The sequence below is a fragment of the Triticum dicoccoides genome, chromosome 3B (genome assembly GCF_002162155.2).
Source record: "Triticum dicoccoides isolate Atlit2015 ecotype Zavitan chromosome 3B, WEW_v2.0, whole genome shotgun sequence".
In the NCBI taxonomy this organism is placed as follows: Eukaryota; Viridiplantae; Streptophyta; class Magnoliopsida; order Poales; family Poaceae; genus Triticum; species Triticum dicoccoides.
In genome coordinates, this window is record NC_041385.1 from 65,291,009 (window position 1) to 65,315,493 (window position 24,485).

Below are 24,485 nucleotides of genomic sequence, written 5' to 3' on the forward strand. Positions count from 1 at the left end.
TTTTGGTTTCTTGCTACAAAAAAATATATTTTTAAAAATATACACATCTTTCTATAATTGTGCAAACACTTTTTAAATCACACAAGTATTTTCTTAAAAAAGGCATGAGCATTTTTTAGTCTCATGAATATATTTTATGTATACATGAACAGTTTAGAAAAAATGTGCAGCACAATGTTTTTGTCTCATGATGAACATCTTGTAAAGTACATATTTTTTGGCCCCAAAATACGTGAACATTTAAAAAATGTACATAAGTGGACATCTTTTATTCTGTTTGCGATTATCTTTTCCTACGTTTTTTTATTTTTTTATTTTTTATTTTTATGTTTTTCATCTTGCCTGTTTTTTTTGGACTTTTCCCCTTTTAACACTTTTTTTTAAAACACACGACGAACATTTTCGAAAAACATGATGAATATCTTTAAAAATATGAGATGATTTTTTTAAAGAGAATGGAGAATTTTTAAATTCATATTGAATAATTTTAAAATACGTGATGATTTTCTTTTTGAGCATGAACCTTTTTTAGAACACGCTCGGCATTTTTACAGCTCACAAGAAGCGAGTTATAGAGGCACCTTTTGGGGACGCTGGCCTGTGCAGCGCAGCTCGGGCCAGGGAAAGGAGCCCCGCTGGGATCCGGCGAGGGGAGATGGAGGCGACGGGATGGCGGCCGGGCGTCGGCTCGGCGGAGTTGCGGCCGAGAGGAGGGAGAGGAGGCGGGGTGGCGGCTGGGCTCTGACTCCGACTGCCCGCACGCCGACGCCGTCGCTGGAGAGAAGCGGAGGGTGCGTGCTCAAGCTCAACACTGGGGCAGGTCAGTGGCCGCCACACCGCGCCGTCGACACCCCTGCTGCGGCGCAATCGCTGTCGTGCTGTCGCCCAGCCCTCTCTGTTTCGCTCATCACGCCCCTTCCCCCTTGGGTCAGCCAGCCAGGTAATCTCAGCCACAAAAATCTTTGTTGAATACTAATAATGCACTGGGAGGATTTCTCAGGTACAACAATTTATATACTACTCCCTCCGTTCCCAAATACTTGTCTTTCTAGGCTTTTTTTAAAGTGTAGATTCACTCATTTTGCGCCGTATGTAGTCATTTGTTGAAATCCCTAGAAAGACAAGTATTTAGGAACGGAGGGCTTCCATAAGTCGACAGAATCCCCTTTATTATCAAAAGAAGTATGACCGTCTTGAAGCGCTACTTGGCCTAATTTATTCATCATTGGGCAGTTGGCAGTGACGAATGTTAGCAGTAAATTACTACTCCCTCCGTTTCTAAATATTTGTCTTTCTAGAGATTCCAACAAGTGACTACATACGGAGCAAAATGAGTGAATCTACACTCTAAAATATGTCTACATACATCCGTATGTTGAGTCCATTTGAAATGCCTAGAAAGACAAATATTTGGGAACGGAGGGAGTAGTACACAGCAACGACGCTAATACTAAGCAGCTCGCCAGTCTCTTTCACAAGACTCAGCACAGCCGCCTTTGTTGAATAGGCTGTCTGTTTTAGCCTGCATTTTTCTAATGAAGCAGAGGAGGGGGGCTTATTTTTGCCAACTAGTATTGTCTCTCTGGGTATCCAACAAGTGCTTTATTTGCTCTCTTGCTTGTATCCAGCAGGCTGCTAGTAAGGCATCAGGAAATCAAGAAGAGAATTTGAAGATATCGTTGGCGCTATGCATCTACTCCACTCGAAGGAAATTTTGTCTTGGCGCGCCTGTTCGTTCCTTTGCTCTTGGTCCATTGATCACTAACTCAAGCTGGATTCAGCTGGTCCGGCGGAGACAGGAAACAGTTTGTGGCTCTGTGCTAACACGCTCCGTGCCTCTCTCCTCTTGCAGCACGCTCGTCAGTGGCTTATCAGTTTAGTTACTGACTCGTATTCAGGTACATATTCTACCTCAGTGGTCTGCACTTTGATCCATAATCACACTGTTCGGCACTCCTTTTGTTCACTATTTTTTAGATGATCTACTTCAGGTGATGGCAGCATGGTTTTATTCTTCGTGACTTGATTGATGATCTTCTGTTCTCTATTTTTATCCTGGCCTGCGCTCAACCTTGTGAGGTCTTGAAAGCAGTGATGGGTTGGTCGAAGCTAACCGTGTCTTCAAGGTGATCAATACTGATTCCTACTGTTGATGATTTGTTCCTTGTTGGAAGACTGCTTTAAAAGGTAAACATTAATCTGTCTGTTTCATACTTAGATTAACATATACACTTATTTTCTGTGGCTCAATATGTACACTGTTATGCAGCTGCCATGTGATGGCCCTTCAACTGACAAAAACATACTAATAATTCATTTTAATGTACAAAACTTGAGCACGTGTAAATTTGTAAACACAAAAACTGAAAATATGGAATGCCAATTCAGGGTTTTAGACCACAATATGTGGCACTACTCAGGGTTCTGAATTTGTATGTACTCCCTCCGTAAAGAAATATAAAAGCGTTTAGATCACTACTTTAGTGATCTAAACGATCTTATATTTCTTTACAGAGGGACTACATTACAGAGATTCATTATGCTAAATTTATTGAAAATGTAAATAGCAAGTCACTAGTGATATCTTTCGCACCTTCTAAGACTTGTCTCAGTTTTGAAAGCATGTTTATCTTTTGAATTCATTTTCACTCTTTAGTTTTGCTGCCATCCCCCAACAGGTCAACCTGGTGTCGTGGGTCTCCTGAGCTGAGTTTCTCAGATCAATGGCAGCCATACTAGAATCTTTGCTTGGATCATGTGTCGATAAGTTGCAAAATATTATTAGTGATGAGGCCATACTAATCCTTGGGGTGGAAGAAGAGCTTGCAGAAGTGTTGCGACGGGTAGAACTAATACGTTGTTGTATATATGATGCTGAGAAAAGGAGGACAAAAGAGCTTGCAGTGAACAATTGGCTTGGTCAACTGAGAGATGTTATATATGATGTTGATGAAATATTGGACATCGCTAGATGCAAAGGAAGCAAGCTACTGCTTGACCATCCATCATCATCAAGCAAATCAGCTGCCTGTAAAGGCCTTTCGGTTTCCTCTTGCTTTTGTAGCATCGGGCCACGCCATGATGTTGCTGTTCGGATTAGAAGTCTGAACAAAAGGATAGAGAACATTTCAAAAGATACAACATTTTTAACATTCAGCAGTAGTACACAACCTACTGGAAATGGTCCAACATCCAAATTGATAAGAAGTTCCAACCTTGTTGAGCCTAACCTTGTGGGAAAGGAGATCATACATTCTAGCAAGAAGTTGGTAGACTTAGCACTTGCTGACAAGGCACATAAGTCTTATAAGCTTGCTATTGTTGGAATAGGAGGAGTTGGTAAGACAACACTAGCTCAGAAAATATTCAATGACCAAAAAATAAGAGGAAGCTTCCAGCTACGGGCATGGATTTGTGTTTCACATGACTACAATGAAGTAACTATTCTAAAAGAGGTTCTTCGAAATATTGGTGTGTATCATGAGCAAGGCGAAACCATAGCAGAACTGCAGAGAAAGCTTGCAGAAACAGTTGAAGGGAAGAGTTTCTTTCTGGTTTTAGATGATGTGTGGCATCCCAATGTCTGGACGGATTTATTAAGAACCCCATTCCATACAACAAATTCTGGAGTAATATTGGTAACCACACGAGATGATCAAATTGCAATGAGAATAGGCATACAACATACCCATCAAGTTGATCTCATGTCAGCAGAGGTGGGATGGGAGCTACTTTGGAAGAGCATGAACATTGCCGAAGAGAAAGAAGTGCATAATTTGAGAAACACAGGCATGGAGATTGTTGATAAATGTGGTCGCCTCCCTCTTGCAATTAAGGTTACTGCTAGTGCTTTGGCAAGCAAAGATCTAACCGAGAATGAGTGGAGAAAGTTTTTAGGCAAATACTCTGGCTCCCATGGGATGCTCTCTGATGAAATAGAGGGCGTTCTATACCTAAGCTATGATGAGTTATCACATCGTCTGAAACAGTGTTTCCTTTACTGTGCTTTGTATACTGAAAATTCTATCATTTACCGTGGTGTAGTTACAAAGTTATGGATTGCTGAAGGCTTCATTATGGAGCAACAAGGTCAGCCACTCGAAGACACAGCAGAAGGGTACTACTATGAGTTAATCCATCGGAATCTCCTCCAACCAGATAACACAATTTTTAACCAGGCTCAATGCAGAATGCATGACCTCTTAAGACAGCTTGCTTGCAAATTATCACAGGACGAATGCTTTATTGGAAACGTTGAAACATTGAGGGGTGAGAATATGTCAAAATTGCGACGCCTTTCTGTTGTCAATAAGAAGGATAAATTAGTGTTAACTAGCATGGATAACATGGTAGTTAAGGTGAGGACATTCCTTGCTTTTTATGGTCCATGGAAAATTGAGGATACATTCTTCAAGAGATTTCTACTTCTTCGTGTTCTGGCCCTGAATTACTCAATTGTGCAAAAAATTCCAGATTATATAGGAAAATTGATCCATCTACGCCTACTTGATCTTGGTCATACTGGCATATCTCATCTTCCAGAATCCATTGGATCCCTAAAGAACCTTCAAGTGTTGAGCTTGATAAATTGTGATGCTCTGCACAGTCTTCCATCGGCGATGACCCAATTGTGTAATCTACGATGTCTTCGTCTTACTGGTACAAAAGTAAATCGGGTTCCAAAAGGGATAGGGAAATTAAATTTGCTCACTGAATTACGAGGATTTCTTGTCGGCGACATAAGTGATAATGCTGATGTACAAGATGGGTGGAAGTTGGAAGAGTTGTCTTCTTTGCCGCAAATGATGTATCTTAATCTTGTTAAATTGGAAAGAACAGCTCATTGTCGTACAAATGTAGTGCTGGAGGACAAAAAGCATCTAAAAGAACTGGTGCTAGAGTGGACCACACATGGAGAGGGACCATATTCAGAAGAGGTTAGCAATGCTGAGAAGGTCTTTGAGCTGCTAGTACCTCCACGCAACCTGGAAACCCTCTATATCTTTGGATTCTTTGGTCAGAGGTATCCCACGTGGTTTGGTACCGCCTGTTTGTCTTCAGTAACACACTTGTTCCTAAAAAATCTACGATCATGCGTGGATCTTCCACCGGTCGGACAGCTACCAAACTTGAAGTTTCTGAGAATTGATGGAGCACATGCAGTTACCAAGGTTGGACCTGAATTTGTTGGCTGCAGGGTGGGTGAACCCATAAGCAACGAGTTCATTGCTTTCCCTAAACTTGAGTGGTTCTTCATCAAGGATATGCCCAACTGGGAGGAGTGGTCTTTTTTTAAGGGAGTGGAAAATGTTGTTCATGAAGGAGGAGAGGATGGTGGTGATGAGATTCATAACGGTGATGCTCAATCGACACGATTGCAACTACTGCCTCGTTTGGCGAAGTTGAAAGTTGAAGGTTGCCCAAAGCTGAGGGCTCTCCCACAACAGCTTGGAGAGGACACCGCCAGCTTGAAGGAGCTCTTGTTAATTGGAGCGAACAACTTGAAGGCCGTGGAGGACTTTCCAGTGCTCGAGCTCCTTGTGATTGAGGATTGTGAAGGCCTGGAGGAGGTCTCCAACCTCCCTCAAGTGTCAAAACTACAAGTACGTGGTTGTCCAAACTTAAGCCATGTAGAGGGGTTGGGCAATTTGCAGCAGCTGGGATTGGGCGAGGATATGCAGGAGATATCTTCCCGTTGGGTGCCTGGGCTTCAGAACCAGCGCCAGCGACTTCATGGCGAAGACCTGGATGTCTACACACTATCTACCGGTTAGATGGCAAGGAAAGCACAAGGTATGAACACTGCATATATACTGGTTGCACATTTTGTTTTGTGTCTTTGGTTGTGTGAACCACATTTAATTTGTATTCTTAGTTTCTTATAACACAATTTTCTGCCTCGTCATATTGGATAGCTGCATAAATCGTACATATTGAACCATTAAACTTATGCAATATAATTGCTTAGATCTATTGTGGTTGCAGATGTCCAAATGAGCTTTAGTAAATGTCCACATGCATGTACCGTATACACTTATGCTGGACTGCCACACGTTTGTCATCATTTTGTCCTTGCTTAACCCAGGAATACATTTCTGTTACTTTTGATTACTGTTTGTTCCCTAATTCAAACTATGTGCTGAACAAAATTGTGGCAGCCTGGACTGATGCCACAGTTCACTTTGACGGGCAAAAAGCGCATGAGATGTACTAAGCCTGTCAATGGTAAAGATGTGCAAGTACCTTGATCTGTATCAACCTGGTGAAGGAAGTGTCCTGCTTCTTTCTCTTAGGGCAAGTGCCCTGCAATGCATCGAATTTGGTCTTGTAATTTTTTTTTCTGAACTTGAGCCAGAGACCTTTGCTATACTGAAAATGTCTAGTATGATTTCGTTCTTTGGATGTACCCGACCGATTTCGTTTTATTTACCTCTGAACTTGGGGCCAGAGGCCTTTGCTATTCTGAACCTGTATTGAATATAACAGGTGATTCTCACTTTGGCATGATTGAATTCTCTGAGTAGAAGTGATGAGTTTGGTTTTGTTTGTTTCTGAACTTGGGTCAGATTGTAAATGATAAGCAATAATAGTGCATATATCCTGGTTGTTGCAGGAAGTGGTTGGTGGATGGTGACAGAGCTGCAGACTGAACACGGCACGATCGTGTGCAGTGCGGTGAATTTCGGGAGCACAATGACGGGAACCTCAGCGGAGGGCGGAAATGCGGAAGATGACTAGCGCAGAGGCGCGCGGCTGCACTTTGAAGCAGCTGTCTGTGGAAAAAGCATCAAGTATGAAGGGCAAGCTCTGTTCTGCAGCTGTTCTTGGGATTACAGATTAATTTGACTACTGGCTATGATTAAACTGAAGCGAGGTGTGTCTCGTGTAGTACTCCCTCTGTAAAATAATGTTTTAGATCACTAAAGTAGTGATCTAAAACGTCTTATATTTGTTTACATGGGAAGCAGTATTTGCTTACGCATGGAAGATCCCACATAGATGATCCATCTTGTGCTTAGGACAAAGGTTAATCAACCGGCTGTACTCATGGACGAACTGCAATCACCATAAGTTTGTACTGTTCTTCTTTTTTCACTGCACACAATTAAGTTTGTGATCTACTGTTTGAGCATTTTTCTTTGGTCACTGGTCATCAGCAAGTTATAATGCTAGTTGGACCGAGCATATTTATTATTCTTATTCATTTTTAAATGTTAAAATGTATTATTTGAGCCTGTTTTTTCAAACAACATATTGGATTTAAGTATTCAACTTTTTTAGCTTCTATGAAACGGAAAACTAGAGCCTGGGCATGGGCCCAAGAATTAGCCTCAGGCTCATGTCATCGTCCCGGACTACCCATGCCAAGGTTTATAGGCTCTGTTTGGTTCGGCTGTGGATTTCTAAAAGCAGCTGTGAAAAATCTGCTGTGGAAAAACAGCTGTGGAAAATCTGATGTGAAAAAGATGTAGGTCATTTGACAAACCAGCTGATACAGCTTTTTCAGATTTTGGCCCGCAGCGGAATCAGATTTTGGAAAGCACGTCCTGGACTGCTTCCATTTTTGGTTCAGATTTTGGCAGCGGATTTCTGGAATCGGTTTCTGCTGGGTTCACCCTTTGGTTCAGATTTTGCTGCGCGACAGCGGAATCCGTCGATAAAAGCTGAACCAAACAGGGCCATAGTAGTCTTGCTGAAGGTTCTACAGTAATTGGGCCGCACGCGAGGAGAAGCAGCGATCGATCCCTAGCCACCCTTGAGGCGACTTGAGCCAGTTTTCTTCGTTTTTTAGTTTTCTTTTGTTTCTTTTCTTTTTTTCTTCTCTTCTTTTTCATTCTTTTTTGCATTTGTTTCTTCGGTTTTATTTTCCATTTTCCATTTTCTTTGTTTTTTTGTTTCTTTTTTGGTTTTATTTGTTCATTTAGTTTTCATCCTACATGTTTTGTATATATGTCAACAACATTTTTCTAATACATGTCTAACATTTTTACAATACAAATTTAACATTTTTAATGCATGCTTAACATTTTTTATATACTCATTTTTAACATTTTTCAAATGCTTGATTAATATTTTTCAAATACAACATTAACATATATTAATACACAGTCAACATTTTTGAATGTTTCAGTTTATGTTCCTACCTATTATCTGGATATACCAAGAGAGATCTACGGATAGACACTTTTAAACTTTTTCAAATGCATCATTAATATTTTAAAAATACAATACTAACATTTTCTAATAAATGGTCAACATTTTTTGTATGTACATTTAATATTTTCTAAATGCTTGGTTCACATTTTTTAAATGCAATATTAACATTTATTGACACATGGTCACATTCTTTCTAAACACATTTAATATTTTTCAAATGCTTGATTCACATTATTTTAAATAATTGTTCAATATTTTTTCAAATGCTTCATTAACATTTTTATATACAATATCAAATTTTTCCATCATTTTTTAATACATGCTTTAAAAAAGTTTCTATACACATTTACCATTTTTTAAATGCTTGATTCAAATACTTGTTCTCCATTTTTTTCAAATGCCTAATTAACATTTCCATATACATGATAGAAAAAGTCAACATTTTTTAATACATGTTCAACATTATTTCTATACACATTTAACATTTCCCAGATGCGTTATTAACATTTTTTAAACACCTGTTCAACATTTTCTCAAATGCTTGATTAAGATTTTTTAAATACATGATCAACTTGTCTCATAAAAAAAATTATTTTTTTATTATACATTTCTATACACATTTAACTTTTTCAAATGCTTGGTCAACGGTTTTCAAATGTTTTATGTAGTGTGATTTTTTGATATATTTATTTGGAATATTTTGAAGTATAAACAAAAGTAAAAAGGAAAGCCAAAAACAAAACAAAAAACGTAAGAAAAATACAAAATTGAGGTTGTTGTTCCCGCGCGCCTGGGTTGGCCCAACTGGCGCCACACTTCTTCAGCGAGGGTTCCCACCGTCTCGCTCAATGCGAGACATAGGGGCGCCCCTCCAAGCTATCTAATTTCCCCCGTAGTCGATCCGTCTTCTCAGACACATATGCCCTCTTTTCACGTCCACCACCTTCCACATCGATGACAACCCTGGAGCCATTGCCTCGCCTTTCCATCATAGTCAATAACCAGAGGAACATTTTAATTAAGGGAAAAAAAGCAAATAAATTCAAAAAATGTTTTTGTGTGTGTGATAAACACTATTGAGTGTATCACATGGGTAGTTAGTTTCATTAGTAAAAACATTTGTAAAGCTCATGGTGAAAAAGAATGATGCTTCAAGAAAGCTGTTTTTGAAAGCATTTTGCAGCACTAATTTTCCTTTTTTTAACCGGTTCATCAGGATTGTCTTTTTATCACAAAATTTGCACGTAGGCGAAAAACTAAGCATTGTTTGTTGCAAGAAAAAAAATCAAAACCGCGCGAAAGAGCTCATTTGGGTTAAGCCGCCAGCTCCCTCTACCGGCCGCACAACCAGAGCGGCTCGACGACGGGAGGAGGAGGCGGAGGCCATGGTGGAGGCTAGCATCGGTGCCCAACCGCCCGAGCCCGTGCAACAGCCCGACAACTTCGACGCCCAACCAACTGCCCCTGTGCAGCGGTCCGACGACCGAGACCGCTACCCAGGCTCAGACATAGGGATGTGTGGCCGCCGCATAGGACCCCCAGATTTGTAGGGGCCCAATTTGCGAGGAGAGTTGGTATAGTGCCTTGCTGCGACCGTGAAGGGAGCGATTGCTCATGTGCGCAAGCATCGGGTAGGCCGGCCCAGTACTTTGGATCAAACACTTGTATGGAAGCGATAGGTTTGATTTGTGTGTGTGTGTGTGTGGTGGTGGTGGGGGTGGGGGCGGGTTTCTTCTATTTACTTTCCCACAAAATCAAAGACTAAAAATGTCCAAGAAAATTCATGAATTTTATAAAAATGTAAAAAAAATCATGAATCTGAAAAAATGACCATGTTTTTAAAGAATGTTCACGAATTTGAATAAGTCCACGAATTCAAAAAATGTTCACATACTTGAAAAACTGTTTTCGCGGTTTGAGAAATTTTTTCGTGAATCCGAAAAGTGTTCGTGGATTCGAAAGTGTCCATGATTTGTTTTACAATACGCGCCGCAGTTTTAGTTATTTCGCATGGCAAGCGGGGGCGTTCGCCGACAATTTGTCCCCAACGAACGTTCTCCAGATAATAAACACCTAAAAAAAACAGTCTTTACCGAGCCCAACCATCTCTACTCGGCCGGGCGGGCCCAAACCCAAACCCGAAAGAAAGAGGCGGGAAGCCTCAAACGCACCCCGCCTATTCGGCGGGAACGGGCTTCCATTTCAGGCGCCACATAAATAAAAGCGAACGCCACTCCTCTGCTCCCACCCTTTCTTTCCCCCCAAATCGCCCGGCACCTCGAACCCCCATCGCCTCCAGCCCAGAAACCCTAGCCCCATCCCCCCACCCCGGCCCCGATGGCGAGGCCGGCGAGGCGACGCGTCGTGGAGGAGGAGGAGTCCTCCTCCGGCGAGGAGCAGCAGGACCAGTCCGACGCCGGCGGCTCCGGATCCGGCGAGGAGGAGGGGGGAGGCGGCGAGGCGGAGGAGGAGGTGGACGAGGACGAGATCGAGGCCGTCACCACCGGCGCGGGCGCCGACGACGAGGAAGAGGAGGAGGACGGCGGCGAAGAGGACGAGGAGGAGGAGCCGGAGTCCGACGACGACGACGACGAGGTGAGCGTGGGGGCTAGGGTTCGGGTGCTCGATTTAGAGGGTTTCCGTTGGTGATTAGTTTGGTTAATTCATGGTTATCTGCATCCCGTCCGGGCTTCAATAATAATTTGGAAGCATTCCCGCATAGTAGTACTAGTAATAATAAAAATAAAAATAAAAATAAAATAAAATCATTTTTTAACAATATATAGCAGCAGCAGCAGTAGCAGTGATAATGATTTTGAGACATTACCAGGTTTGAATATACCTTAGATCTGGACTGAAATGAAGCCACTGTTTTGAAAAAAGTGGCCCTTTTCATGTCTTAGAATGTAATGTAATGCAGTAGTTGTCCAGATGCCTGCAGTCTTTGTGTTCTTGTGCAAAGTAGGAAGCAGGGCAGAGGTGGCTGCAATGGTGTTTGAGCTTAATCAGTTAACCTGCTTTGGTAATATTTGCATTATTTGCGCCTGCCTAACCGTTTCCGTTGCAGGCCGAAGACCCTGCTGGAATTCCAGAGGTAGGGAAGCAGGAACGAGCCAGGCTCAAACAACTTCAGAAACTGAAGAAGCAGAAGATCCAGGAGATATTACAGACCCAGAATGCTGCCATTGATGCTGACATGGTGTGTTTCTCCTTTTGTGAGATCCCCCCTGAATATAATTGCCTTCTGCAGTCGATTTGCATCATGTGCGCATTTGATACACGTTTTTTGGTGTATATTGCATTCTCATCATGGTTTTGATCACAGAACAAGAAAGGGAAAGGGCGACTGAAGTACCTACTGCAGCAGACAGAAGTATTTGCCCACTTTGCAGAAGGAAGCCAGGCTAAAGAGAAGAAGCCACGTGGAAGGTGATTCTTGGTTATGTTTTTTTTAAAGCAAATCCTTGGTTATGTTAGTGCCACTATATAGTACTTTACTATGAACACCCATCTTGGATGACCAATAGAAATTGCAGCCACATGTGCACCGATCTAATTTGAAACATCAACGAAAATTGAAAAAAAATTCTCTCATAGCGCTACTTCTATTTGCATTTCCCAAACATACGGTTCTGTCCATCCTCATTTCCTGTCTTCCCTAATAACCATCATTAAGTTATAGGGTTGCTAACAGCAGCTTGCGGTCCCTCTTCCCATTGAGCTCCACCACTGCAGCAGCAGCAGCATCTAGCCCTACTGCACTGGTGTTTTTGCAACAGCAGCGTGTCACTGTACAGTGACTGCAGTGCAGATGCACACGCGGTACACGGTCAATGTCCATCTTCTTCAATCATATTGCAGAACGATGAGGCGACCTAAAATCCTGTCTCCTTTTCTGGTTAATAGTAGTATGGAATTTCCAGGAGTGCACTTGTGAGGAAATTCATTTACTTTTTATTTGTATTTCTAGCTGTGCGATTATTTTGGATTCTAAGTACACCTGTTAATTGTAGCAGTTTATTTTATGTTATAGTAAATTAGCAATAGCTTTTAGCTTAATGTTGTGGGCGCTCCTGTTATTCTGTATGCTGGGTTGCGAGTTTAGTCCATTTACTCCTAGATTCTTGTGTCTCTTTGTTCTATTTGTTGCTAATGTGGGTCACACTGTAGGGGACGCCCTTCCTCAAAGAGGAGGGCAGAAGAGGAGGATGATGAAGAGTACCTCGAAGAGGAGGAAGATGCACTTGCTAGTTCAGTCGGAACACACTTGCTTGTGCAGCCATCATGTGAGCCTTTCCTTGTTGACCATTGGTAGCTGATTTATATTACACTTCACTTCTCCTCAATAACCAACTTAAGCCGGCATATGCTACTCTTTTCTTGCTAGCTACATGGATTTCTTTCCATAAGATCAAAATGACAATGAAATATGGCATACATTCAGAAACACATAACTAAACAGTTTATTGTGGCAATGAACCAACTTTGTTCTGTAGTTGATTATCAGCAACATTGTTTTCCAATCCAAGCAAGCATATATTTGATGGCTTAAATAAATTATAAATCAGTAGTGCATCTATTTGAGTGGAACTCCTTGTACTTAGACTAAACATCATAAAGTTACACTTTTAAGAGACCCTTATGTACCATGCCAACTAGAACTTTAAAGTTTTGGTTGATGTGGCGAAGTTAGGGGATAGAAGAGCCCCCTACAGTTCCCCTTGGGGCTGTGCATTCATATGAGAACCATGTTTTTTTGACTTGTAGCAATCTCTGTATTCACTGTAACAGGCACAAATGAGCATGTGTTACAAGTGGCTGGGTTGGTTAGCAACTTAGCCTGTTGATTCGAACATGATTTTGTTTAAAATTGTGTAAGTGAATGTATGCTAAAGACTTCCGTTTTGTAAAACGAACATCATCATATTTTATTTGTGATAGGTTGACCAGATTATCTGTAGTTCTGGACTTCTAGTTCCATGAAACTTAATCATTATTGTATTTTGATTTCTAACTAAATGTGAACTATTTATAATGGATGGGTCTTTTGTTTTATTTCTACCAATTATTTCATATCGTCAAAAGCATGCTGATGCTAGCTGACCCTGTTCTTGTTAAAATCAGCTAATGGCACCAAAGTCCTTTCTAATAGGATGACATCTTCAATTTTGTCTAGCATATGTTAACTACCAAATGGTTGCACACTTATTATGTTGCTTTGCAGGCATAAATGGACAAATGCGAGATTATCAACTAGCTGGGCTTAATTGGCTAATACGGCTGTATGATAACGGCATTAATGGAATATTGGCTGATGAGATGGTATGTTTGATGTGTTAACCACACAATAGGCTAGTCGCTAAAACCCTTTCAGTATTTTATTCAATCAGTATGGTGGTAATGTTCAATGCAAGTTACTAACCTTATCCTTGTCTTGCCATTTATTTACTCAGGGTCTTGGGAAAACTCTTCAAACTATTTCACTGATGGGCTATCTGCATGAATTCAGAGGAATAACTGGTCCTCACATGGTTGTTGCGCCAAAGTCTACTCTTGGTAACTGGATGAACGAAATTGCTCGTTTTTGTCCCATTCTGCGTGCTGTGAAATTCTTGGGAAATCCAGAAGAGAGGGTTGGTCTTACATCCCTGCTTTTCAACTATAATTGTTACTTCAGCTGGCATGTTAACTATACTTTGTTACTGTTTGATCAGAATCATATAAGGGAGAAATTGCTACAGCCAGGAAAATTTGATGTGTGTGTGACCAGTTTTGAAATGGCAATCAAAGAAAAAAATGCATTGAAGCGTTTCAGTTGGCGCTACATTATTATTGATGAAGCTCATCGGATAAAAAATGAAAACTCTCTTCTGTCTAAGACGATGAGGCTTTTTAGCACTAACTATCGTCTACTCATCACAGGCACTCCACTCCAGGTAGGTTGCCTTTGGCAGTGCTATTTCTTTGTATTATATACATACAACATGCATTGCAACCACTGAATATATTGTTTTATATTCGTCAATCTTATTTCAGTTTCATCACTTACCGATGTAATGTATTGCAGAACAATCTCCACGAGCTTTGGTCTCTACTCAATTTCTTGCTGCCTGAGATATTTAGTTCTGCAGAGACCTTTGATGAGTGGTTCCAAATTACTGGTGAAACTGATCAACAGGAGGTTGTTCAGCAGCTTCATAAGGTAGGGATATAACACTCATGCTCAATGAGTGCCAGTATGTTTGAATTAGCATTATAATTCATGCTTGTAATTTTTTTGAAGGTTCTTCGCCCATTTCTTCTCCGGAGGCTTAAATCTGATGTCGAAAAGGGTTTACCTCCAAAGAAAGAAATTATCCTTAAAGTTGGGATGTCTCAGATGCAAAAGCAGTACTATCGAGGTCTGCTTCAGAAAGATTTGGAGGTTATTAATGCTGGTGGTGAGCGTAAAAGGTTGCTTAACATAGCTATGCAGTTACGAAAGTGCTGCAACCATCCATATTTATTCCAAGGGGCAGAACCGGGCCCACCTTACACAACTGGTGACCATCTTATTGAGACCGCAGGTATGTTTTTCATGCTGACCATTTTGTTGTTGCAATTCTATAATCCTGCTTTGGTTGCTTAACAACGACTCTTGTGATATATACTGTAGGGAAAATGGTTCTGTTAGATAAATTGCTGCCCAAATTAAAGGACCGTGACTCCAGAGTGCTTATTTTCTCACAGGTGATCATCTATCATGTACCATACCGATTTACATGGCAGTCTAGATATCACATATTAGGAAATCATGGTCGCACATGAGTTACTAAACACATGCACCTTGTTACAGATCATTGATTCCCCCTAAAATACCTTGCTTTGTTTGACATATCACTATCTGCAGATGACCAGGCTTTTGGATATCTTGGAAGATTATCTTATGTACAGAGGGTATCAATATTGCCGAATAGATGGAAGTACAGGTGGAGAAGATCGTGATGCATCCATTGATGCATTTAACAAACCAGGAAGTGAGAAGTTTGTTTTCTTGCTTTCAACCAGGGCTGGTGGACTTGGTATCAACCTTGCCACTGCTGATGTTGTGATTCTTTATGATAGTGATTGGTAAGCTGTTTTTTTTGGACTGCAAACTATAAATCTATAAGTTGAATCTTATGTTTTTTATGGTTCTAATGTATCTGCAGGAATCCACAAGCTGATCTTCAAGCTCAAGACCGCGCACATAGGATAGGTCAAAAGAAAGAAGTTCAAGTTTTCCGATTTTGCACCGAGGTTTGTTAAGTTAGGTTGAGAATATCAAAATATTGCTTTTGGCAGGTATGTGTCTAAACAATGAAACTAAATTGCAGTATACCATTGAGGAAAAAGTGATTGAGAGAGCGTACAAGAAGCTTGCATTGGATGCTTTGGTTATTCAACAAGGACGATTGTCAGGGCAGAAAAGTGAGTTTTTGCTGCTTGTTATTGCTATCTTTTGGAAGATTTTGTTGTTGTTGTAAGTAGGATATGTAATAGTTTGACCTTATTGTTTTCTATGCAGCTGTCAATAAGGATGACTTATTGCAAATGGTTAGATATGGTGCGGAAATGGTGTTCAGTTCCAAGGATAGCACAATAACAGATGAGGATGTTGACAGAATTATAGCTAAAGGAGAAGAGACAAAAGCAGCGCTGGATGCAAAGATGAAAAAATTCACAGAGGATGCCATTAAGTTTAAAATGGATGACAGTATGCACCTCTCTCTCTCTGTCTCTCTAAATGTAACATGGGTGATAGTATGCACCCCTAACTAATATCTCTCAAATCATTTTTTTCTCTGCAGCTGCTGAATTGTATGATTTTGATGGTGACAAGGTAATGATCTGCTCACTTGATCATGCACTTGAAATTTAGTTAAATATCTTATCAAGTACCAACTGACTCTGCTTTTCGTTTGCTTAAAGGAGGAAAACGAGGCTGATTTTAAGAAAATTGTTGCTGAGAATTTGGTGGTCGAGCTACCTAGGAGAGAAAGGATAAGGAAGTATGCCACTCATATTTGGGGTGTTGCATTATGTACTGTTTACTTGTATTACCTAACTTTGACTTGTTTTTGTAGTTACAATGAGTCTGAATACTTCAAGCAAGCACTTCGCCAAGCAGCACCAGCTAAACCCAAGGAACTACGGATTCCAAAAATGCCAACTTTGTAAGTTCTTTCAGTGTTACTATCTATTTTGATTTTCTTAAAAGAAAAATCAATCCTGCTTGTTGCTTGGTATTGCCTGCTCACTGCTTATGTGTTTATGTTAGGCATGATTTCCAGTTCTTCAACAGTCAAAGGCTAAATGAGTTGTATGAAAAGGAAGTCCGACACCTCGTGGTAATTTCTCAGCTAGATATATGTTGAGGAACAGCTTAAACATTTTTTGCTTCTTTTGTGCTTGCCCCACTACCCAGTCCATTGTTTCCCAGTTGTCATTGATAATTGGTGCCCAACTTTATAATATCTTTACAATGCAGCAAACCAACCAGAAGAAAGATACCATTGATGGTGAAGATGAAGGTACTGGTACTGCTAACTCTTGCTTCTCTAAGTGCATTACAGCATCTAACTACACCATGCTAATGATATTATTCTTCTGCAACACTCAGATCAGGTGGAGCCTTTTACTGCAGAGGAGCTGGAGGAGAAGCAGCGGTTATTGGAAGCGGTAGGATTATATGCAATATGAAAGAAACATCAATCATCTTTTTAACTCTCCTGACATTCTGGTTTACTATGATACAAAATTTAGGGTTTTCCAACATGGACTAAGAGAGACTTCAACACATTTATTCGTGCTTGTGAGAAATATGGCCGTAATGACATAAAGGGTATATCCTCTGAAATGGAAGGGAAAACAGAAGAAGAGGTTCAACGATATGCTGAAGTTTTCAAGGAGAGATACAAGGAACTGAGTGGTAAGCAATTGAGTCAATTCATCATACATCATGAAATATAGGGTTATTATGTAAATCCTCATCAGGCAACTTGCCTCAATAACAACTGACTGTTTTGCTTGGGTGAATGGTCAACTTTAAACGAATGTTCACCCTGACTAATCTGTGTGTTTGTCCCTGTCTAATCAGATTATGATAGAATTATCAAAAACATCGAAAGGGGTGAGGCAAGGATAACTCGCAAGGATGAGATTATGACAGCCATTGGGAAGAAGTTGGACCGCTATAAGAACCCATGGTTAGAGCTGAAAGTTCAGTATGGCACAAACAAAGGGAAGTTCTATAACGAGGAATGCGACCGTTTTATGGTATGCCCTCTCCCTTCTAGTGCAAAGCGCTTCAAGTTTGTGACATGATCATAACAACAACCTGTTATGTTTCAGCTATGCATGGCGCACAAGCTTGGTTACGGGAAGTGGGATGAACTTAGATCTGCCTTCCGCAAGTCACCCTTGTTCCGATTCGACTGGTTTGTGAAGGCAAGAAGTGCCCAAGAGCTGGCTAGGCGGTGCGACACGCTTGTCCGTCTAGTTGAGAAAGAGAATCAAGAACACGATGAGCGAGAAAGGCAGGCACGGAAGGAGAAAAGGCTTGCTAAGGTAGTTTCTTATTGTTGAACATCTTGATTTTGTTCTTCTTGCGACATTACTAATCCTGGTGATCATTCCTTTGTCATGCAGAAGATGACACCAACGAAGCAAAAGATGACACCAACAAAGCAGAAGATGACGCCAACAAAGCAAGCTGCATCAAGGGTTCCAGACGGCGAGACGGCTCCAGCGAATCCATCCAAGAAGGTAGCAGTTTCTTCTTGTTGAACGTCACTGGCCTTGATTTTGTTCTTCTTATGGCATTACTAATCTTGGCGATCATTACTTTGTCATGCAGAATAAGACACCAACAAAGCAGAAAATGACACCTACAAAGCGGGCTGGTGAGACGGCTCCAGCGCCCTCATCCAAGAAGCGGCGGCAGTCCCTTATGGACGATTTCCTGGGCTCGGTATGTCCAAGCAAAATCCTTTCTGTCAGTTGGTCAGTCCAGCGCAAGCTGAAGAGATGATTATGCTGCTGCCTACTGACCTAGCTAAGCTGAAAACAATGTTGCAGGGAAAGAAGGGGAAGGTGTAAGCGCAGGTGATCCGACGTTGTCGCTTTGTCAGGAGATGTTTTGGGCTCGGCTTCTTCCAGCGCTTAAGGCCTCTTATATTAGTGTAATATATGCTCGATGAATTGTTGGTTAGGTTAATCACTGTCGAAGTAAGTTTAATGTCATGTATTGTGGCGCCACCTGTAGTGAGTGCATCAGGATCGGTTTGAATATTGAATGTTGGCCGGGCCTTTTGGTGCTTGCGGATGAAGATGGTATGCAAACGGCTACAAGAATTGTTTTAGAAAGGAAATGCATTGAATTTCAATTTGCTCCACATGAATCATCTCTAGTTCTCCACAGTAGTTTCTAACACAAGTGGCTAGCCACCTGTACCCAGCACAAGCTCACTTGAAGCCTTCCATGTTCAGTGCCGGCGAGGTCCTCCGCCCTTCAATGTTCAGTGCCGGCGAGGTCCTCCGCCCGGCTGCTGTTGCGATCAAAGGAGTGCTGGTGGTGCTGCTGTGCGCGGTGAGGAGGTCATGGCGCTGTGGGGGGTTCATTAGACTTTGTAGAATCAGTTACATTTTCTAAAAGAAGGCAGACTCATTTACAAGACTTGCTGAATAGCTCCTTCTAAATGGCATTCCACTTAACAGTTTTGCTCAACGGTAGTGGACTTAGCTAGGGTGATGTCCTCTTGCCCATTCTTTTCATAATCATCATGGACTCTTTATGCAAGATTTTTGAAATTGCGAGTAGTGTGGGATTTCGTACCCTTTCAGAAATAAACACTGCATCGCGCAGCGATTCTCCATATACGTAGATGATGTGGTTGTCCTCCCGCAAAAAAAAAGTAAAAAGTAAAGAAGATGTGATTGTCTTTCTAATAGCCAAACACAATGATGTTGTTGCTGCTAAGCTTCTTCTGGAGATTTTCGTTGTTCTTCGCGGTTGAAGTGCAACGAATGCAAAAATGCTCTATTTCCTCAATCTTATGTGAGGAGGATCTGATTGGTGAATTCGGAAGTTTGTTCAGCTGTCAAACTGGGAAAGAGAATTTTCAGTGTGGTCGTGTGTATCTTTTGATGCGTAGGCTGGGGGTTTCAATTTTCAACTGTCTTTTTTCGAAAAAGAGAGAATTTTCAATCCTTATTGATAAATTAAGAGATAGATTTAGGCCATGGTGTACTGGTTTTTTGTACCAAAGTGGTCGTTTAATCCTAGCCCAAGTCATGTTGTCGGCCGTTCTGACTTTTCACTTAATGTCACTTACCCCCCTCCATGGTTGTTTAGATTGAAAGATTAGGAGAGCCTTTCTTTGGAAAGGTAAGGAAGCGGTTAGTGGTGGTCATTGCCTAGTGAGTTGGAAACAAATTTGCTGGCCCAAAGAAAGTGGAGGACGAGGCATTTTAGCGGACATCCTATTTCGCACGGCACACACGTGAACATATTATTTTTGTTCTTTCCTTTGTTTTTTTATTTTTGTTCTTTCCTTTGTTTTTTCAGGATTACAAACAAGTTCGAATTTTTAAAATGATTTTTTACGAAACAATTGAGAAATCATAAAATGTTAGTGAATTCAAAAAATATTTCATGATTTTGAAGAATGTTGGAAATCATAAAATATTAGACGATTACAAAATGTTCACATATTAAAAAAATTCAACGTTTTGAAATATTATTCGTGAAAAAAAATCATGATTTAAAAAAATGTCTGCATACTGAAAAAATGCCCGTCAATTCATTTTTTCACAATTTTTAAAAATATTCGCGAATTTCGAAATAAATCTCGCGAATTGGAAAAGGTTCAGGATTTAAAAATGTTCATGAATTTGTAAAAATCTTCATGATATGAAAACAATGTTCACGAATTCCAAAAAATATACATGAGTTAGAAAATGTTCACAATTCCAAAAAGTGTACACGAACTTGAATGATGTACATTAAATGAAAATGAAAGGACAAAAAGAAAGAAAAATAACTAAAACAAGAAAGAAAATTAAAAAGTAAAAGTAAATCTAAAAGAAAAGACAAAAATTTTAAAAGGAAAAAGAAAGAAAAAGAAAAAATGAAAAAAACAAAGGAAAGAACAAAAATAAAAAACATGAAAGACCAAATGTATGCTGCATTTAAACAAATGTTCATGGACTTCAATAATATGTTCATAACATATCTTTAAAATGTTTATACACTGTAAATATTGTTCGCATAGGTTTTTTAAAAGTTTAGTATCATTAAAAAATATTAGAATATTTAGTTGATTTTTTCGAGCACAAATGGAAATATACATTCAAAACAATTACTTGAAAAAAGATTTTTCATTTATTTAAGAAATATTAAACATGTATAAACAAATTTTTATATGTATACAAAAAATGTACAACTTGTATGGAAAGTAATAGACATCAAAGTGTATATTTGAAAAAATAAATCAAGTATTTAAAAATTGGTAAATGTGTACCAAAAAATGTCCTATTGTTTACAATGTGTGTAGAAAAAATGTAGACATGTATTGGAAAAGTTTAAACGAAGGAAAAAGAAAAAGAAAAATACTAAGAAAATCAGTGAAAATTAAAGAAAGAAACCAAAAAAACCTAAGAGAGAAAGAAATTCATAGAAAAACCGAGACAAACAAAAGAAAACCGATGCAACAGTCAAAATCCGATAAGGAAACCACGGAAATAAACTAGTGTGGCAGCTACAGTACCATGCAAGAGGCGAGCCGGAGCTACATCTCGCAATAAGTTACACATAGCGGGCACGTCTATACCTTGCTTTAGGCGAGTTAGATCGGTCTCTCGCTGAAGCGAACTCGCGAGTGGGCTGGCCAGCAAGGTGTTTATGCAGACCTAGTGAACACACCGAAAAAGTAAAAACGGAGTACCTGGTCGCATCAATATTTTTTTAATCTTGTATCTGAAAAATAGTAAATCAGACATTTGAAAAATATTAAATGTAAATGGGAAAAATGTTGACCATGTATTCAATTTTTTTAATCTTGTATTGAAAAAATGTAAAATGTGTATTAAAAATGTAAAATGTGTATGACAAAAATTAGACATAGAAAAAGTTCTAAAAAAATGTTAATCATGTGTTAAATTTCTTTAATCTTGTATTGAAATAATGTTAAACGTCTATTAAAAATGTATAATGTGTATGAAAAAAGTAGACATAGAAAAAGTTTTCAAAAAATGTTAATCATGTATTTAAAAAATGTTTAACATGTATATGAAAACTGTTTTTGATGTATACGAAAAATGTTGATGTGTACCGAAAATAACTTAACATGTGTTGAACATAAAAGAAAACCAATGAAAACTGTTTTCTGTTTTCCTTGAACATGTTTTTCCATTTTTTGACAGTAAATGTGATCATCCACCATATATGCTTGACGTCAGACCATATAGCATTATTAAAGATGCGGTCACTTCTAGTTTTCCCAATGCGCCAAAGGATGCAAGCACAAAAGAAACTGGAAGCAACAAGATTATCATTTGGAGTCCACTATGTAGCAAAAGACATAAAATCTACACCTAACGGTTTATCAATTATCATCGTATATTGCAACTGCTTCCCAAATTTTCCTAGCAACCGCACATTTGAAAAACAGCTGGTCTATTGCCTCTGGTTCGGGTTCAGAGAAGTAACACACAATCTAAAGGCTTGACCACGTGACGTATCTCTAGATTATCTCTGGTCATGAGTTTACGGTTAGTTAGGAGCCAGAGTGAAATTTACAGTCTAGCAGAATGGACAATACAGAAGGGGATGTGTAAATAGGTTGGACACCTTTGGAATTGATGTCACCCTTGTCTTGTCCTCAACAATCATCCATCTCTCGGTAAATTAAGTAGGTCGAAATTGTCCTGAATTTTCCTTTCTGCGAATTCGATCCTGAGAATCGTGCTGAAAGGCAGGAGGCTTGAAAGGTACACCGCCGTCCTTCACACTTTACAGATCATAGTGTGCCAGGAATCTTGGATACGACGCCTGCGTGTCGATCCACATCTTTGTTTTCCAATTCAACCAGCGTAGTGATGGTGACAAAACTGAACGACGGCCGGTCGGCATTTTCCCAGCTAGATGTGGATATTTTTTGCAATTGATACCGATAACTCGACTATGCAGTAGCTAGCTACTATTGTTTTTTGTTAGAAAAAGGATCCTGTCTCCAGCGTCCATCATTATAAACACTAGACATTGCACGCTCCCTCTAGTCCTCTTCATCCTCCAGATTCCCACACAACCTCAACGCCGCTTGACTTGACTCTGATATAGAGAGCCCCATCCTTTCCTTACATGTCCATCCCGTCCCTTCCCGACGAGCCCCTCTTCCGCTCTCCCCACTCAGAGCGGAGCCGGCCATGTCCACCTCCTCTGCCGTCGTATTGGAAATAGAATTGGAAGTCGACGGCAACATCAACAAAAGGTGCCAAGGTGCCCGACGATAGCAAAAGGGTCAGATCTCGAAATTTTTACAAACTAAGGCCAGATCTTGATTAACTTTCAAAAAAGGGATAAAACACAAAAATTTGCCCCCACGTGACGTTTCTCTAGATTATCTCTGGTCATGAGTTTACGGTTAGTTAGGAGCCAGAGTGAAATTCCCGCAAAAAAAGGTGCCAAAGTGAAATTTACAGTCTAGCGGAATGGACCATACAGAAGGGATATAAATAGGTTGGACACATCTGGAACTGATGTCACCCTTGTATTGTCCTCAACAACGGGTGAAGCTCGAGTAGTGTGACAGGGAAAACCAAAAAATGCCCCCTCGTGCAACCGCGCATGTCCCCCACGACCCGCCAGCCACGCCGTCCATCCCTCTTCCCCAGAGTTCCCCCACCCTCCCTCTCCCCGTGTCGCCGGCGTGCATCGCCGGGCTCGGCCCGGGCGGCGACGGCGACCCGCGACATTTCCCCTCCTGCGGCGGATCCTGCGCGGGGTGGCGCTGCTTCAGGAGGTGCTTCCAGGCGGCGATGGTGCGGCGCGGCGGCAGGCTGGCTCGCTGTTGGCGTCGGTGGTCGGAGGCATGGGGCGCGGCCGTTGGCGGCGGAGCTCCTCGGCGGCACGGGCTGGCGGGGCTTGCTCGGCCCAGATCTAGACTCTTTGGGCCCCATCTAGGCCGGGTGGGCCGACGGCTCCGATATGCGGCGTAGCTTCCTGGAGGCGGCGGTGGGGTGTCGGGATCCTGGGTGATGGCGGCGCCGTCGTCGGCTTGCTGCAGTGTGGCGGTGGAGTGTTTGCGCGCTCGATCTGAGCCCGTCCGGACCCGGGTGGCCTGCTTTGCTTCCCGCCGTTGCGTCCAGCCGGCTATCGCGATGGCGCTGGAGGAACTGGCCTCTTGTGCGACGGCGGTGGAGGTTGCCCCCTTCCGCTTTGCCGCGGTGCTGCCGCCCCCGGCTCCATGCATTCTCATTTTCCGTCCTCTAGGTCTCACGATGGTGGCCTCAGTGAGACGGCATGGGTGGCTTCAAGGCCGTGGTGGCGCATGCAAGTGGGCGGCGTGTTGGGTGGAAGACTCCGGAGCGATTGGGTAGTGGTGTTCCGCGGGTGGGAGAAATCCATGTCGGCCACCTCTCCTTGGAGGGCGTCGGGTAACCCCTTTCACCTCCCTCCTTCGCGTGCCGGGAGAATCCCTAGGAATTGTCCGGGCAACCGCGTCGTCGTCGTCGCTCTCCTTCCTGAAGTGTTGCTTGGTACGCGGCGCTCCAGAGTGTTGGGTGTGTGGTGGGACGAGACTTCGGAGGGCGCAGCGATGGCGGGTCATCCACTTGTCGTCAAGCTGCCATCGCTGGCATTTGTTTCTCTCTTGTTCTTCTTGTTTTATCTTTGGGCTTGATGTGTTGTTCGCCCCAGCAACGCGGTGATGGTTGCTTGTAATACAAAGCGGGGGGAAACCCTATTTCAAAAGGATTGTCCTCAACAATCATTCATCTCCCTGTTAATTAAGTAGGTCAAAATTGTCCTGAAATTTCCTTTTCGTGAATTCGGTCATGACAATCATCCTCTTTGTAAAAAGCTTGTCTCAATCTTGTCCATCAAATGGATGTATCTAGCACTAACTTGGTGCTTGATACGAGTTATTTACCCCAAACCACCACACTTGGGGCTAGGGTAACAGCTCAGTACCAGATATGAGCCAAGTCACAGAAAACCACCAACTATGAGCCTAATCGGTAAGCGGAACACTGACGGGCCGATTTGGCCGCGAAAACAGCAAAATCGACAGGTGGGACCCACCTGTCGG

General features: G+C 41.4%; 2 protein-coding genes across 6 annotated transcripts; both read left to right on the forward strand.

Annotated features, from left to right (window-relative positions):
* The first annotated feature begins 604 nt into the window (after positions 1 to 604).
* On the forward strand, positions 605 to 7,093 carry LOC119274740 (putative disease resistance protein RGA4). Of its 5 annotated transcripts, none has more exons than XM_037555463.1 (6): positions 605 to 940; positions 1,632 to 1,730; positions 1,853 to 1,898; positions 1,978 to 2,187; positions 2,679 to 5,793; positions 6,614 to 7,093. In XM_037555463.1, exon 5 carries the CDS (start codon positions 2,724 to 2,726, stop codon positions 5,772 to 5,774), a length of 3,051 nt encoding a protein of 1,016 aa, XP_037411360.1. In that variant the 5' UTR covers positions 605 to 940; positions 1,632 to 1,730; positions 1,853 to 1,898; positions 1,978 to 2,187; positions 2,679 to 2,723; the 3' UTR covers positions 5,775 to 5,793; positions 6,614 to 7,093. The 5 variants fall into 5 exon arrangements, with proteins under 5 accessions (XP_037411360.1, XP_037411359.1, XP_037411358.1 ...); XM_037555462.1 differs by having other exon boundaries at positions 1,992 to 2,187; XM_037555461.1 differs by having other exon boundaries at positions 1,629 to 1,898; positions 1,992 to 2,187.
* A 3,300-nt stretch (positions 7,094 to 10,393) lies between these two features.
* Positions 10,394 to 18,572, forward strand: LOC119274741 (probable chromatin-remodeling complex ATPase chain). Its single transcript, XM_037555465.1, has 26 exons — positions 10,394 to 10,752; positions 11,225 to 11,356; positions 11,483 to 11,586; positions 12,328 to 12,443; positions 13,382 to 13,479; positions 13,611 to 13,790; positions 13,872 to 14,093; positions 14,225 to 14,359; positions 14,441 to 14,723; positions 14,813 to 14,886; positions 15,047 to 15,267; positions 15,348 to 15,435; positions 15,513 to 15,606; positions 15,704 to 15,892; positions 15,987 to 16,018; positions 16,108 to 16,187; positions 16,263 to 16,352; positions 16,457 to 16,526; positions 16,667 to 16,709; positions 16,799 to 16,857; positions 16,942 to 17,107; positions 17,276 to 17,454; positions 17,530 to 17,745; positions 17,827 to 17,943; positions 18,035 to 18,148; positions 18,256 to 18,572. The coding sequence occupies exons 1-26, from the start codon at positions 10,495 to 10,497 to the stop codon at positions 18,274 to 18,276; spliced, it is 3,381 nt and encodes a 1,126-aa protein (XP_037411362.1). The 5' UTR covers positions 10,394 to 10,494; the 3' UTR covers positions 18,277 to 18,572.
* Positions 18,573 to 24,485: the final 5,913 nt, after the last annotated feature.

Excerpts from the sequence above, each read along its gene's own strand:
- LOC119274741 (XM_037555465.1), top strand. The coding sequence starts at position 10,495 with ATGGCGAGGCCGGCGAGGCGACGCGTCGTGGAGGAGGAGGAGTCCTCC. Across the intron at positions 13,480-13,610 it reads GAATATTGGCTGATGAGATG|GGTCTTGGGAAAACTCTTCA; the intron begins GTATGTTTGATG and ends TTATTTACTCAG. Across the intron at positions 14,360-14,440 it reads TTGTTCAGCAGCTTCATAAG|GTTCTTCGCCCATTTCTTCT; the intron begins GTAGGGATATAA and ends ATTTTTTTGAAG.
- LOC119274740 (XM_037555461.1), top strand. The coding sequence starts at position 2,724 with ATGGCAGCCATACTAGAATCTTTGCTTGGATCATGTGTCGATAAGTTG.